Source organism: Phyllobates terribilis, unplaced genomic scaffold (assembly GCF_046119375.1).
Source record: "Phyllobates terribilis strain yellow unplaced genomic scaffold, ASM4611937v1 Scaffold_7__3_contigs__length_470593459, whole genome shotgun sequence".
Taxonomy (NCBI): domain Eukaryota; kingdom Metazoa; phylum Chordata; class Amphibia; order Anura; family Dendrobatidae; genus Phyllobates; species Phyllobates terribilis.
Window position 1 is genome coordinate 67,143,039 of NW_027362767.1, and position 14,167 is coordinate 67,157,205.

At 43.0% G+C, this 14,167-nt stretch overlaps 1 protein-coding gene across 5 annotated transcripts in view; it reads left to right on the plus strand.

Annotated features, from left to right (window-relative positions):
- The window catches only part of KCNH5 (potassium voltage-gated channel subfamily H member 5), a 469,113-nt gene that overhangs the window by 351,740 nt on the left and 103,206 nt on the right, over positions 1-14,167 (plus strand). For 3 of the 5 annotated variants that reach the window (XM_073638703.1, XM_073638702.1, XM_073638705.1), the window contains one exon: positions 4,379-4,593. In XM_073638703.1, coding sequence (XP_073494804.1) covers positions 4,379-4,593 — 215 coding nt within the window. The remainder of the gene's footprint in view (positions 1-4,378; positions 4,594-14,167) is intronic. The other 2 variants (XM_073638704.1, XM_073638706.1) reach the window with 1 other exon arrangement.

Here is a 14,167-nt window from a genome sequence, read left to right on the forward strand (position 1 = left end):
CCACATAAAATGTCAGAGCCTCCGGTTTCTAGCTGAGGGTCGTTTCCTGCCTCCACTAGTTCGGGGACCGGTCTCCCCCTTTGGCCTGACCCCTCCACGCAGGTGGATTCGGGCGTGCGGTGGCGACTCGCCTGTCCGCACCCCTGGGATCCCTTCATTCCTCGTTCCTGGAGCCTTCTCCGCTCCTCTTCCTTCCTTCTCCCTCTTCCAGGCCTGGGCCTCTGTTACTAGGCCCGCCTCCGGAGCAGAGCTCATGCAGAGCCCCTGCTCCCTGCCACTTCTGCTCAGACTTCTCTGCACTGAACTAAGATGGTGCCCACCTTTTATACTCCCTTCTCAATGCACCCAGGAACTGCTTCCTCCCTGCTCCTGCACTACAGGGTTCCCCTTCCTCAGTGTTCCCTCCCCCCACTCCAGCCAGGGACAGGGACTGTCGTGCCCATCTCAGGGGCATATTGGTCGCCCTGCCCCACGGCAATGTGGTGTAATGCATGCAGGTGTCGGGTCCTGATCCACACTCCATCCTTACCTGAGAGTGAGATATCACACCTCTGGGTGAGGTGCAATACGTCTGTAGCAACCGAGCCCTCAGGGTGCTACAGTTCCATTTATCTTCAGCCTAGGTGACGTATTGCGATACAGGGCCGTGATTTTGGCTATAAAAGGGTCCCCTAGACCCCTACCCCAAGCTTTTTAAGAGAATCATATATGGCGTGCCAGGAGACTCTATGGAATGCTTTCTCAGCATCCAACGAGAGTATCTAATTACAAATTTTTAACTGCATCTAGCCCAGGAAATACTTTGTGCCTAGTAGCAGTGTCTGCTAGTCAGCGGATTATCCCGGCTGTTAAGCAAGCTACACCACCTGTAGTTTAGACACTTAATTTTTTCAAAGGAAATGCTTCGGGACCATGGGATACTCAGTGAAGAGCATCAGGAGGCACCCCAAGGCATAGGGGCTGGGACTGGCAGTAGGATGCCTTGCGGTGGACAGCCGAGCTCGATCCTTATAAAAGCTTTTTAACTGCAGCAGCTTTAGTGGACGCTACTGGAGCTGGAATTACGCGGCTGCTGGCATGAGACTTGCCCTCCAATAGATCCTTGTAAATGGATTTAAAGTGTATTCATTCAAATTAGAGAGACAATTTAAATTAAAAAGCTTAGAGCTGCCTCCACCACAGGGGGGCTCGCTCGACCCACCAGCGGACAGGCACCAGTATTGGGAGAGGGGGGCTGGCCATCAGGGTTCACCGCGGCTCTGGCACAAACCCGGCGACACGGAGGTGGCACGGGCAGGAGCGGACTGGCCGTGTCGGCTTCTCACTTTTTGGATTTTAGAAGGGCATGACATGCCTATATCTGTGTCTCCCCCTCCTTTTACTCCTCCACCTCTTTTATTTTCGCATGACTATATGTACTTGTCACTTTTCCATGTGTTAGTTGTGTCTTCTGAGCAGTTTGTCAGCTTTTGGACACCTTTGAAGGTGTTTTCTATCTGTTTCTATGTGTTTTTGTTTGCCTGCCATTGGTTTTAACGGTGTTCGAAGGTGTTCGACGAACAGTTCGACGAACAGTTCGGCGAACACACGGGTGTTCGACGAACCGAACCGAACTCGAACACTACGGGGGTGGCTCAACACTACTCATAACACATTGGACTGTCGGTTGGGTCCGTCCATATCTGTAGGTTTGGCCATCGTTTGTCTAATTTATATGTAATATATATGGGGGCCTTTTCTCCGTATGGATTTGTAGTTCTTACCAGTCCATCTTCTTCCACCAGTTCACCAAAGGATCACAAGAACAATCAGTCCTGCACTTATTATTGCAGTTAAGATAATTCAACATGGTTTCATTGCTGGGAGGACGGATTCCTCAATGGTGCAACTGGATTGTAATGTGGATAGATAGGACAAGAGGACTCAACGGTTTAGAACGGCATTTATATGATACGTCCAACAAGGCTCAGATAGGAGATCAAAGGAAGGAAGGCCATTACTTAGAGATATAGTAAAGCGTTTGAGGTTTCTTCTGAAGAAAATAAGAAAATAAACTGACAACCAAATCCTTTTAAATCGGAATGCACTTTAAAAATCTGTGTGTGTCCTGGCAACATTAACTCAGGTGGTCGGTGCACCAAGGACGTCAGAAGATGTCATTGCTGTACAAGTTCTTTTAGAATATTGGAGTGGCTTTATGGCTCTTAAAGATTTTTGTTTCTTTTTATCTAAATTGGTACATGATAAAAGTGATGAAAATTCTATAAAATTATGTAATGATAAAATGTATGCATTCCATCACTATTAAAGGGAGCACGATAGTTTACTGCATACTGTTATACATTGACTTAACTTTGTGCAGCAAGAATCAGAGCCTGGCCACACTATTGAAGCATTTCAGAGAAAGTACAGTTAGAAAATCCAACTTAGAACGATAGCCAAAGACCAGACTAGTCTGGCTTCTTCCCAGACCGCCTTCTCCAAGCACCTTTCTAGTTGATTGACAGGTTTCTCCCTATGTACACAAGAGGAAGAAACCTGCCAAATTCTGGAAAGAGGGTGATCGGGGTCTCCTCAGGCCTAGTCTCGTCTTTCTCTATGGTCTCTGTCCGCAATGTCAAATTATATTTTGTCTAAAACACTGAAGCATTTCAGAGACAATATACCTGGCTGCAACCGTGCTGCCATGCTCTGATACCTGTTTCCTGCGGATGGTTTAGACAGCAGAATTAGATGATAAGTTCCCTTTAAGGGATTTCTATTGAACTCCTATATTCTTGAAAGATATAAATATATGGACACTCCAGAACTTTGGAGATTTTTGGAAAAAAAAAAAAAAATTGTAATAGTGACATCAGAATTTTTGTTTGATGAGGCAGGAAGTGCTCACTATTTTCCAAAGATCTATAACCTTTTATAAATCCATACATTGCTTTGAGTGATTATAAGTACAGGGGCTTAGCGCTCACCTGAGCAATTCTCTCGCTTTGTTTTAGCATTCAGTGGGGGGTCCCAGCACCTCAACACCACTATTCAAAAGTGATGACATGTCAAAATAAATGTATAAGTTAGCCTAGTTATGTTTGCAGGCTGAAATAATTTTACCATGTAGCCTAATGACATGGGGTGACAACTCGGTTTTACAAAGAACTTAGCTCCGACCCATAGAAAGATGCATTAAAAAAAATATTCAGCTCAAAATCTTGAACCTAAAAACTACATTTTATTAGCAGCTGAACAAAAGTCCAAATCTACTGCTCAATTCATCATTTGTGAGGGGGGTTAAAGGGAATATGTTATCCGGTTTTTGATACCTCATCTGAGAGCAACATGAAGTAGAGGCAGAGACCCTGAATCATCCAACAATGTATCACTTAGTTTACTGGGTGCAGCAGTTCTGAAACAATCAGAGGTTTTAGATTTAGCAATCCAGCAGAGCTGAGAAAGCTAACCCCGCCCACACCCCCAGCTAACCCAGTCCACACCAGGCTCTGGATGTACATAGCTATAGTCCGTGAGATGCTTATCACAGGAGGTGGAGTTAAAAGAATGCTTGCTTGCCAGCTAATCACAACAGTGATAATGTCCTGGAGATAAAACCTTCACTCTAAGTAAACAACAGCACACAGCCCGATAAGTGACACATTACTGAATTCAGTGACTTAATCCCGTACCTCAGCTGTCCTCAGATTGCATAGCAAAAACCTGCAGATATATTCCCTTTAAGTCACTTTTCTTATTCTTCTGGTTGTTGGTGATGTTTTTTGGTGTAAAATTTTTCAAAATTGCGCTGGGGGTTCAGAAATTTTGTATAAAAATATAAATCTTTCTAACTTTTTTGCACCTTTTTAGCTCAAAAAATTATACAATAGTTGTTGAACATAAAATCACTCGGGAAGAGGGGGGAGGGGGAGTCTAGAGTACATTTGCGCCAAAATTTACCAGCTTTTTTTTTTAGTTTGCAAATTGACGAATCAGTTGAAAACATCTGGTAATCCCAAACCCTGTCCACAATGGCAAAATTTAAAAAAAAACAAGTGAATACAAATAAAATAGACTTTAAAAAAGTGCAAATGAAAAGAAAAGTAATAAAAAAAGGCAAAAAAAAAACACTGAAAACTAGACAAAAAAAAAGAAACAAATGCAATAATGAATTTGGCTCAGAAAGTTTCCAAATGGGTATATTACATTAAATGTCACAATCCCTTGTGAAACAAGGAAACAAGTACTTTTCTATATATATGATGTTCATACTGAATTATTAAATATAATGGTGTTGAAATTGTGTTTCATAATGCCTTGTACATTTAATTATATTGCAAAAAAAGTAAAATGTCAACTGTACCTTTTCTAGCTGACGCTGACCTTTCTCTTTTAGCTCTCCTTTATGCAACTATTTTTGGAAACGTGACCACCATTTTCCAGCAAATGTATGCCAACACCAACCGCTATCATGAGGTGCTGAACAATGTGCGCGACTTCCTCAAACTCTATCAAGTTCCTAAAGGCCTTAGCGAGAGAGTCATGGATTACATTGTATCAACGTGGTCCATGTCGAAAGGCATTGATACAGAAAAGGTACGAGTCCATGAGGTAAACGTCCAAAAATTATGCATTTCAATTCTAAACAATTAACCACGTTCATCTCCATCGCTAACCATCTACTAATACATTGTATGAATTGTATCATGTTCATGCAGCATGCGGTCATTGGAAAAGAAGCAATGAGAGCTATTCTCACATGTGTGATCTGTTTAAAAGGGACACTAAACCTAGAAATGCATGATTAAATTAAATAAAAAATATAGTTTTCCTGTTTCTTAGTTTGCGGTATTTCCTGCAGGATCCTCCACCATTCAATCGGTCTCATAGAAATCCACCAGATCGTAAAGGAGTTAAAGGGGTGGTCCGAAACTAATATTTATTTTTATCCTAAATGCCTCTCTATTTAATAATAATTAAAATGTTCATACCCTTCCCTCTCTAACTGCTTAATTCCGACATATGCCCAGTACCAGCTCCCTTCTTACTTTGCAATATTCTTCTCAATGCACAGTGACAGTGCGCTCCCTCGCTTGCTCTATTTAGAAGTGACAAACAGGCAAAAGAGTACACTATCAGTATACATTATAAGGAAAGAATGCAGCTAGTAAGGACCAGCCCAGCCTCTGACAGAGATGACTGTTCCGGGGGCAGGGCTGATCTCTTCTTGCTGGGGTATCTCCCTAGAATAGGTACATCAAATATTAGCCCCTAGATATGGTGCTAAATCTACATATACTGTATATATATCATTAAAGTGTTTGTCATTAAATCTCCAGCACCTATTTATTGGATCTATATAACAACATCATTTAGCGCCATATGCCAACAAGTGCACATAGAGCTAGATAAAATGAACAATCTTTATTTCATAATTAAAATACAACCATTACTGGCCCACACTTTTTAATAGTATAATGAAATAAAGATTGTTCATTTTCTCTAGTTCTTTTGTGCGCTTGTTCTTCTAATCTCCCTAGAATGCGCAGTGACAGTGCACTCTCTTTTATATTATATTAGTAAAATATATAGAGATATTTAGGATGAACATCAATATTAGTTTCAGACCATTACTTTAACCTCCTACTGACCAGTTCCATATTCAGCAGGTGAGCGTCTGAATCCCCACCCTCTACGTCATGGGGGCATGGCTTTGCAATCTTTAGGTCTACTGGAAACAGAGCGGAGGGGGAGGCTCCTGCTGCAGTCAGTTGTCCCATAATGAGACACTGGACAGCATGAAAAGACATGGCTGAGCTACTGAGAAAATTTCTTTATATATTTCTCAGATTTAATTGTAGAAGACAAAATTTTATAAGAAAAAGGGAGGAAGAGGAGCAATATTTTTATTTTTTTGCAATTTCTGTGCTTAGTGTTCCTTCAAATATTTATATAATCCACGATTAACCCCTTCTGGCTAGTGTTAAGTGTAGAGATAAGCAACTCTCTCGAAATTTGGTTCCGGCAGATTTGCTCAAATTTGCCTGCAGATTGGATTTGATCTGAATAATATTCGGTCGGAATTGGAAATGCTCCGAAAAGATGATTTTTTTTTATGTGAGGTTTTTCCAAACCCTAAAGCTTAATGAGTCTAGTGCTGGGAAAAGGTTACAAAATTAATAAAAGATTATATTCCCTACCCTGCCACCCCAGCTCCTGATCTGGTCGTGCACTCACTCACTCTGGTCTTCCGATGTTGAGGAGTTGACTAGACCACAAATGGTCACATAGGGCGCAATGCGCTGCCTTGACGTTACTGACATGCATCGTACAACACATGATTCCATGAGCCAGAAGTGTCTAGAGACTGATCCAAAGACCAGAGGGAGCAAAACTGGGAGCTGGGGTGGCAGAAAAGGTGAGGGGAGAGCCTATGATTGACGGGGAAGCATAAAATTGTATTGCTTTTGAACCTTTTCCTTGTCCTCAAAAGAAGCCAACAAAATATTGAACAGCTTCCAGACATTTTGTTGGATTCGTGCAAATCAATCCTAAAAAACTTGAGATTCTTGAGAATCCAAAATTTGGAAGGAACATATTTGGCGTAAGGAATTCTGTTAATTATGAATTAATTTGTTCAGATCGTGAAGTGTAGACATGCAGCTCACAAATCGCACTGCGAGCCATAGACAACCTTCTAGATAACTTCTTTGGTCTTCTTCTAGGTATTCAAGACTGATATTCTTTGTGGCTGCTTATTTATATGGCCCTTAATCCAAAGCTCATATTGAGGGAGACCAGTATGACTACAGATATAGGGTACAAAATAATACATTGAAAAAAATAATAAAATTACCCTTTGGACCTCACTAGGAGGCTCCATCTTGGAAATAGTCCAATATTCTAGAGTGTTGTGTTTTTTACCGGAGATGTGAATCCAATAAGCCATCAGTGGTTTGGTGCTGGCTAGACTGAGGTCCATAGGGTACAGAATCTCTCCATTCTTGACCCTTGCCCCAGCACAGGAAAGGGGAGACCTAAATATAAAGAATTACATTCATAATATCCTATTAATCAGAAGTTTTCCTCTTACACATAATAATCAGGAAGGTTGCAGAGCGCTTCCAATTCCCAGCTGTTGGCCTGAGGGCACCAGCAGCAGAATATATGTCACTCTGTACATTCTCAAAATAATGCCGGGAGAGGCTGTTATAATGTGCTGATGGGCACGGCAATCTCTTGGCATCTGCTGCAAGGCAATAAAGGTGAACTTGAACTTCCCTACTAATCAGCACACAACTTATGTAAACAAAGTTATGTTCCGGAAATGAACCATGGGTGTGCCAGGATATATGGCACTTGTGCCAATTTGCTTCTACAGGTTGAGTTCAACCAGATTTCTAGAAATATGGCAGGCACCAAACTATAATAATAAATATTTCTATAAGCGGCAACATATTCCGCAGCATTTTACAATAAAGCGGGGACATGTACAGACAATAAAGACATCACAGGGTAATACGTAGTTCAACAGTTACAGGAGGAGTGAGGTTCCTGTCGCAAGAGCTTACAATCAATGAGGAAATAGGGGGGACACAATAAGTAAAAAGTGCTGGTCATGTATGTGCCAGCAAGTCACTGGATGCACAGGCAAGGACAAAGCGGAAGTAACCAACTTAACTATGTATTCTCCAGGGGCAAATACAAGAAGAGGGTGGATGGAAGAAGGAGTAATTTGGGAATAACAGGTTATTTACAGAGTGCAATATTGAACATACAGTAATAGCAAGGTTATTATCAACACACTGTAACTCCTGCAAAGCAGCTTCACTACGTTACATATATCTGGTTTCTAATGAGAACAATATTCACAGTAACAAGGGTGTCGCAATAACGATCCCCTTTATCTTCTGGGCGCTAGTTGGGGTCTCCTGTTCTTCCCTCTAGGCCGCAAGTCCTTTTGACAAAGTCAAACAATGCTCTGTAGTCCTCCCGCACTCTGGTAGGTCCCCACCCCATGTGTTGCACCCACCCCAGACTGTTTCCTGTACCGTACATCATCAGAAGTAACAGCCTAGTTCACTCGCGGCTCCTGGTCACTGCCACAGACGTTCCCTTCCGGATTAGGGTCCTCGCTGTATCTTAAGGCTTGACCTGCGACGGGCGTCTGTAGGATCCAGATGGATGAGGGCTGGGCCTTGTCTGGCGTAGATCTCCTTTTAGGAAAACGGACAGGACCACACCAAGCTGTATCTTCTAGGACTGAAAAATGACAAAAACTCAAAATCGGCTTTTTATTAGATCAAGGTTACACCCACATACCTCTCCTTGGTGAGCATACATGAGGGGTTCGTTGTGGGATGTATAATCTTTAGAAGATTATGAGATCCCCAACTTTCAAGATATCTTCATCCCTGGAGGTCTCAGGCGGTAGATATTGTTGTCATGTTTCCTATCATGAGTTTAACTTTCTATAGAAATGAAACATGGCATGGATAGCATCATCCATCTGACCAATATTAAGATGAAGGTGTTCGGCAATGTGAGAAAATACGTTATGGTCGTCATTTCGCTACGATGCCAAAAATATATCTTGTATAAGATCGATGCACACCTTAATATTCATCATTGACCACTGGCTCCAGAGTGTCTGAGACAATTCCTTTGAAAAGAGGAAGCCCCTGTACTTGTCCACCTCGGAGTATACAAATCCTAGACTCGGTGGCTGGTTCTCAGCAGATCTCCCGTTGTAATTATCTGTTCATGGCAGGAGGTCCTACTTCAATGGAGGTTGATGTGTTAGCTCTTTCTCTATTCACCAGTTATGTTTAAAATCATATGTTCAATATGAGGGTGATATGTCCCTTCTCTGGAGATGTTTTTATGGATTTTACAATTTTTTTCTGGAACAGGTCAATTAATATAAGCTGCATAATTTGGTCATCAGCCAGTATCTAAGTACAGTCACAAAGTGCTATTGGGTGCATATAGGATGTGGAGACAGATAAATGAGAGACCAAATTTTGAGGAAAGTTTAGAAAGAGGGAACAGGGAAGAGTTAGATTAGTCAAGTGAGGTGATAAGCCTGTGTATAGAAAACTTGCGCATCATGAGAGAAGTCTTGCAGAAAGAGGTGTGAGGGTTGGATTATGAAGGATGTTAGTCTTTGACTAGTTGCAGAATGGTGAACACGGGTAGGGTGATAGAGATGAGGGAGGAGATGAATGGTGGTGCATAACTGTAAGGAGCTTTGTGGGTGAGAGAGATAAATTTATATTGTACTCTGCCGTGGATGGGTAACCAGTGCAATGACTGCCACAAGATGGAGGCATTTGTGTAGCAGCTGGACAGAAATACGACCCTGGCTTCTGCATTCAAGATGGATTGGAGGAGAGGAGAAAGTTTGGATAGAGGGAGGTATCATCAATCAATTTAGGTCCCTTATTCAGATAGTGGATTTGGTACCTAGGACAGAAGATGCTGGTGTTGGTTTCCTCGTCAACCCTATTCCTCAGCTCCATCTGCTAGGGGTTTCTCTGGAGAACAGAGTTTTGCAAAATTAGCAAAGATGATGGAGCCAACCCAGATTAAGCCCAATCTCCCAGAGATATCCAAAGCATGCTTTACATTTATTGATAATGAATGGGTTATGAGGGGTTTCTCCTCATGAAAAGTGACATGCCTGACATGCCAGGGTAAGGAGGCTGATAGGCTGTGCAATGCTCCTCTGGGAAATTAAATATACATATTGTCTCTTCAGAGAAGAGGAGTACATGAACTCAGGTGGCACCTATTGGAAGTAGCAATCCTTTAACATGCCTTGCCACATGACTTAGGATAAAATTCAAACCAGATACTCTATTGGCAGACATGTGTTTCAGAGTGTTGCCCCTTCTCAGTGCAAAGCATGAGAGCTGATTTGGCTGTATGTGAGGCCTCTGACTGGCGTTTAAAGAGTAACATTTCTCCTTATAGAGAGTGAAGTCCTCTTCCTCTCTGAAGAGACAAGTTGCTTATTTAATTACCCAGAGGAGCATTGCATGGCCTATAAGACTCTTTACCCTGGCAAATCAGGCATGCCACTCTCTAAAAAGACAAACATTAATCTTTTGACCCCAGTCAGAGGCCTCTCATACAGTCAAATCAGAATTCGGCTTTGCACTGATAAGGGGCAACACCCCAAAACACGTGTCTGCAAATTGAGATTCTGGTGTGACTTTTACCCTAAGTCATGTGGCAAGGCTCGTTAAAAGGTTGATATTGACTTGTAGGATTGCTACTTCCAATAGGTGGCACTAGAGTTCAAGTATTCTTCTTCTGTTAAGAGACAATTTGCATATTTAATTTCCCACAGGAGTATTGCACGGCGTATAAGCCTCCCTACCTTACCATGTCAGACATGTCACTCTCCATAAGGAGAAACATTACTCTTTAGACCCCAGTCAGAGGCCTCTCACTCAGCCAAATCCAATCTCATGCTTTGCCCTGAGGAGGAGCAACAACCCAAAACACGTGTCTGCAAATTGAGATTCTGGTTTGGCTTTTATCCTAAGTCATATGGCAAGGCTCGTTAAAGGGTCGATATTGACTTTTAAGATTGCTACTTTCAATAGGTGGCGCAATAGAGTCTTCTTAATCTCTGAAGAGACAATTTGCATGGATAATGAATGTGACAATGACTCTTTAGCTTTGAAGAGTTTCTCTTGCTTGCAATATAATCAGATTTGACAAAACCGCTCATTTAGAAACACAAACCTCCAGTGATTCCATCTGAGACTCTGTAAAATGTCCGGAAGAATACTTTTCATGTCCCTACAACAAAAGAATCTAAAAAGTATTCAGCACCAACAAAAGGGATTATTTATCTTGTATATATAATGAAGTCGCACGTCACTTGGGAAGATCATTTTTCACCAGCTCCCCTCTTGCTCCACTGAGTTTTACACTTTAAGCTATTAATTACAATCCATTAATTTTGTTAACATTTTAACATCTAAAAGAGGTTACCTGCCAACTCCGTATTGTTGCCTGGATGTCCAGATACATTAGAGTTAAAAATGATTGAAAACATCTATTATTACTCAGTGCCTTTAACAGCTAAGTGCTGGAAACTTCAAGGACAAATTCCAGTGTTTGTAGCAGCTAAAAGGCAAACTCCATGGGAGTATTTGTTAACATTGGGCTCATTAAAACAAATCGAAAGATCGAGAGAAAATCCTTTAAAATCTCAGCTTTCTGAAGGATCTCAAACTTTCCAATTACATAATTATATCAAGAGGAATATCTGAAGGCAGGTTGTTCATTTTAACGCTGTCCTTAATTAGTTAAGTGATTTATTAAGAAATTGCACATCTAACATTCTTATACTTTCATTTCATTACCTTTTATATCTGAAACCACCTTTTTGCAATTTTTGACCCCTTTATTAGCTGATGTGTATTCTGTACTAGGCTCAATAACAAATAATTACATAGTTAAAAAAAAAAATAAAAACACTCATCTAACAAATGAAAAACTTTTTTTTAAACTTTTTTTATTTTGTAAACACAAACTTCCACTCTTTGTGATTATAGTATATTATCCCTTATGGGTGAGGATTTTTACTGATTTTGAAATGTCAATCTGACATCGCCTGAATTAATTTAACCCCTTTATGCCACAGCCAATTTCCATTGTTTAGTCATCATTTTTTTCTCCCCTTCTTCCAAGAGATGTGAGATGAGTTGTACTTTTGAATGACACCATTCATTTTATTGCACTAGAAAGCAGGAAAAAATCCAATTGTGTCAAAATTGCAAAAGAAGAGCAATTCAAAATTTCTATGTTATTTTTTTTTTTATTTACCATGTTCACTATTTATTTAAGTGGTGAAAAAAAAATTCAGAAATTTGTAAAAAAAATATTTTTTGCTTGTGTCGCCATTTTCCAAGACTGTAACATTTTCAATTTTTGGTAGATAGGGCTGTGTAAGGACTTATTTTTTGCGTAGTGAGTAGTGTTGAGCGAGCACTAAAATGCTCGGGTGCTCGAAGCTCGGGCCGAGCCCGCCGTGATACTCGGGTGCTCGACCCGAGCAACGAGCCCAATGTTAGCCTATGGGAGACTCGAGCATTTTTGCGGTGGCACCCTCGGCAGTCTTTTAAAAGCCTAACAAGTGCCCAAAACGATAGTGACAGTGCTCAAATGACATGGGGACAGCATGGGGATCGCCCCAGGAAGCATTTCTGACCCCCAGGTCACTGCTGTCAACAACGTGGTCAGAGGTATTAAGCCACTTTTACAGGCTCACAATAAAACGTTCAAAAACGAAAGTGAAACTTTTTTCCTGTGAAATATGTTAAGGAACATCCTTTCCAGGGTAAAGACTTGTGTATAAGTTAAAATAAATGACCAAAAACAAAAATACTCCTCCACACCTTCGGCTATGTTCACAAGTAGCATTTTTTATGCGTTTTTGCACTTTTGTATTGCTTTCAACTATGACAAATGCATTCACCGTGAAATGTCATTTTAACATTTTACAATCTTATCTGGCCATGTGCTGTGTGACACATGCATAAAGTGCTGAAAAGACAAGGGAACAGCATGGGGAAGACCCCTGGAAGCATCTCTTACTCCCAGGTCACTGTCTAAAAGTGTGCCCATCATAAGTGATCCTTACCGCATCAGAAGATGCAGACTTGCAACTATCCCCATGCAAGTTCTAGTCCCAGGGCAGTGTTCAATTGTACCTCCCCCATTCCTTGCAATACAAGCTCAAGTATGCAGCCTGCCACCCACCCACCCCCAGGCTGCAATACGATACTGCTTGCTTGCTTGAACTTGAAATTGGGCCTTTTAGGCATGTGGAGGAGGAATCTGGCCACCACGTCATGGCTGTGTTGGCGGCCTGGAATCCATACTGAGTCCCCAGCCGCCCGGCGGCCGGGTGTCCATACTCCGTCCCCAGCCGCCCCGCGGCCAGGTGTCCACACACGGTCCCCCTGGGGGCAGCCGAGTGTCCATAAACGGTCCCCAGCCGCCCCTATTTCTCCTTGGAACATCCCCCCACACACTTTTCTTAGCCCGGCCTGCTTAAGCTGACTCGCCCCCTGGGCCGTGGGGCACGCGGATCCGGGCGATAGGGGAACGATGGGGGTAGTAGTAGCGGCGGCCCGGTCCCACGGCTCAGGGTGGTCAGGCCAATGGTAGTCTGCTATGCGCTCCAAGTAATGTCCGACTACGCCACCCGTGGATTGCGGTTATTAGGAACCGCCGCTGCAAGGCAGTCCGCTGGTGCTGATGATGGGTGCAGCTGAGGTGATGTGACTCCCCACGGGAAGAGTGCAGCCCCAGGGCAGTGTAGTGGATGTTGGGAGTGATGGTAGTGCGGGTCCCGGTGCTGATAGTGCTGGAGGCGCGAAGGAGCACACAGACAACAAGTTACAGTCCAGGGTCTTTACTCACAGTTCGTTTGTTCCAGGTCACTTCGGCCAGCAGTGACCGCCCGAGCCGTGCTGCGTCCACCAGGTGAGGGGCTCGGTCAACTCCCAGGCAGTTCAGGAGCATGGCACAGGACCCCCTTTTATCCTTTCTCTGGCCTGCCTCACCAGTGACCCACTTTTGTCCAGCTGCCGCGGACCTGTGCGGTTAAACGTGGGCCCTGTCCTCCGCTGTCCTATATGGTGCCTTCCTAGCAGGTTTGATGAGGTGTCGCACCAATATATGATCACGACGACCGGTCTTTGGCTGAGGGTTGTTTCTCCTCCACCAACTTGGGATCCGGTACCCTTAATCTGCCTGACCCTGCACCCTGGATTCTCGTGGGTTCTTAGGGTCCCTTCCACCTTCTTGTTCCTGAGCCCTTCTGTTTCTCTGTCTCTCCTTCTTTGCAGTTCCTTTCTGTTTCTGTTCCTTTCTCTTGGAGCTGAGATGATCCAGAATCTCAGCTCCCCTTCACCTCCTCCTCGGCCTCTTCTCCAGGCCCACTTCTCCTTCTCCTCTCAGGCCCCGGCCTCTTCCCTAGGCCTGCCTCTGGAGCAGCACTCAGCCTGAGCTGCTGCTCCCTGTCTTCTCCTCTCCACAGAACGAACCTTGATCTAAGATGGTGCCCACCTTTTATACCTCCCTCTAGCCATGAGCCCAGGTGACCAGCAACCAATGGGCTCCTTCCTACGCTCAGGAACCGCCCCCTATCTGCCCCTAC